The sequence below is a fragment of the Polyodon spathula genome, chromosome 50 (genome assembly GCF_017654505.1).
Source record: "Polyodon spathula isolate WHYD16114869_AA chromosome 50, ASM1765450v1, whole genome shotgun sequence".
NCBI lineage: Eukaryota > Metazoa > Chordata > Actinopteri > Acipenseriformes > Polyodontidae > Polyodon > Polyodon spathula.
Window position 1 is genome coordinate 2,039,426 of NC_054583.1, and position 2,132 is coordinate 2,041,557.

At 53.9% G+C, this 2,132-nt stretch overlaps 1 protein-coding gene across 1 annotated transcript in view; it reads right to left on the minus strand.

Annotated features, from left to right (window-relative positions):
• Positions 1-1,834, minus strand: part of LOC121306814 (TBC1 domain family member 10A-like) — a 16,471-nt gene extending 14,637 nt beyond the window's left edge. The window contains exon 1 of the mRNA XM_041238741.1: positions 1-1,834. This exon is cut by the window's left edge and continues 95 nt beyond it. Within this exon, the coding sequence (XP_041094675.1) occupies positions 1-624 (624 nt within the window). The 5' untranslated portion in view covers positions 625-1,834.
• Between the last annotated feature and the right edge of the window lie 298 nt (positions 1,835-2,132).

The window sequence follows — 2,132 nt, forward strand, 5'->3', positions numbered from 1 at the left end:
GTCGTCCCCCAGGCCGAAGCCCGCCAGCGACTCCTGGGTCCCGGAAATCATGCTGACCGAGTCCAGCTGGCAGCTCATCGAGTCCGCTGCCACCGGCTTCCTCCCACCCACGCACCCGGGAAGAAGCGACACCGAGGCGGAGAGCGAGGGGGGCTTGTTGGCTGCCGGCCCCAGCAAGCTGGTAACCGAACCGAGAGCCGGGTCCAGGCGGAGAGACGGTGGGGGGAAACGGGGCTCGGGCACGACCGGTTCCGGCTCTTGCTCCAAGGCCGGCTGTCCGTTTCGCGGTTGCTTGCCCCCCTCCGAGCCTTTCTCAGCCCCAGGTTCAGCGCAGGCAGCGTCGGCCGCTGCAGTTAGCGGTCTCCCCTCCTCGTCTCTCGGTGGCTGGCCCGCAAGCAACGCCGGGCTGCTGTACAGCGTTGATTTAGGTGCCACGGCGGGTTGCTGGGGCGGGCGGCTGTTTTGGTTTGCCGGCTGCTGTTTGGTCGGGCTCAGAGACGCCAGGCTGGGTTTGGGTCCCGTGGGTAAAGGCGGAGGGGTCCGGGTGCTGCTGGGTCCGGTTAAAGCTGGCCCAGAACCGGCTGGTTGCGTGGCAACAGGACTCGCGGTGAAAATCTCAGCCATAGCGGCACGCCAAGTTTATTTATGGCTCTATCCACTACCGCTGCTAGCGATAATAACACAACGCTGTCTGCCGCGTTAACAGGTCTAAGAGATTAGGCTAGCGTCGCATCTAAATGAATAGGAACGACATTAAAACAAATATCACCTTTTTACAGATCCCGCTTATAGCTATACAAACCACATACAGTAATATCGCATTTAACGATCAACAGAACCGACAAATTCAAATTGTAAATACATTACACGTTTCCCCATAACTTATTATTATTAAATATCGATTTGTACTTTATTGATATTAATAATATTTGACACATCTACCCGCCGCGTTTAGCTAGCTGTCGTTTTTTCGGCATCGGTAAAACGTGACACCTAATATTAACCCTTTCCCATCAAAATATATGGCATTTATTTATTAATTTTTACTTTATCTAGCTGGCAGTATTATGAAGCACAGGCGGCAACGCACCCGATCTCTTTGTGAATTTGGCTCGTTTTTCGTTTTTTTTTTTTTAATCGCGATTTTCTGCTGTTATTTATTGTTGCAATGCGCCAGTCTGTCTGTCTGTCTGTCTGTCTGTCAACCCGACTCGCACGGCGCGGTAATAATAACGCTTTTGTGTTTTATATATACGTTTTTTAACCAGTATAACCTGATTGCTAGCACACTAAAAAAAAAAAAAAAAAAACCCCGCAGTTTCGGATCCTCTTAATCCGCCGCCCGGCTCAAAGGAACTTCCCTAGGCCGCAGAGAGCCCCCGGCCTCGCCTACCCGCGACCGCCGGGATCGACGCACCCCGAGCCGGCCGGCTGCCTCCCTCGCTGCCGCCGGTTCTCGGGTGTGTGTTTTTTCCTCTCTCCCTCTCTTTCCTCCTTCTCTCCCCCGCTGTTCCCGTTCAATCCTGCGGGGTGGTGGAAGGGGAGGGCGCTTCGTTACAGGGTGTCCTCTGGTTCTTCTTCCAGCAGCATCGTTGTCCTCTCTCTCGGCTGCAGTTTTATTTTTGATAACAATATGATTAATAGATAGATAGATATTATTTTTTTTTTAATGTTTTTTTTTTTCCAGGATGTATCGCACGATGCACAGACAGCACACCCCTTCTCGTTTTGTTTTTTTTTTGTTTTAATTCAATAGCGGCACAGTCACTAATGCATTTCCGACTGACAGCAGCGTGCGCGCCCCCGTCGGCCACACGCCTTCTCTCTCTCAGGGCGCGTTCACGATACGTGATTGCAGACCGGGAGGGGGGGGGGGCGGATGACGTCACCGCTCTAGGCAGGCCGGGGATGGGCGGCTGACGTCACCGCGCTAGGAAGGCCGGGGACGGGACGGGACGGGACGGGACGGGACGGGACGGGACGGGACGGGGGGGCTGACGTCACCGCTCTATGCAGACCCCTCTTGGGACATTTCTATTTTTTTGGGCCGGTTTTCCAGGCCAGCAGCACCGCACACGGAGCAGGCATGTGGCGTCAGATGACCGTGTTGAATTTCCTGGATTCTGATTGTT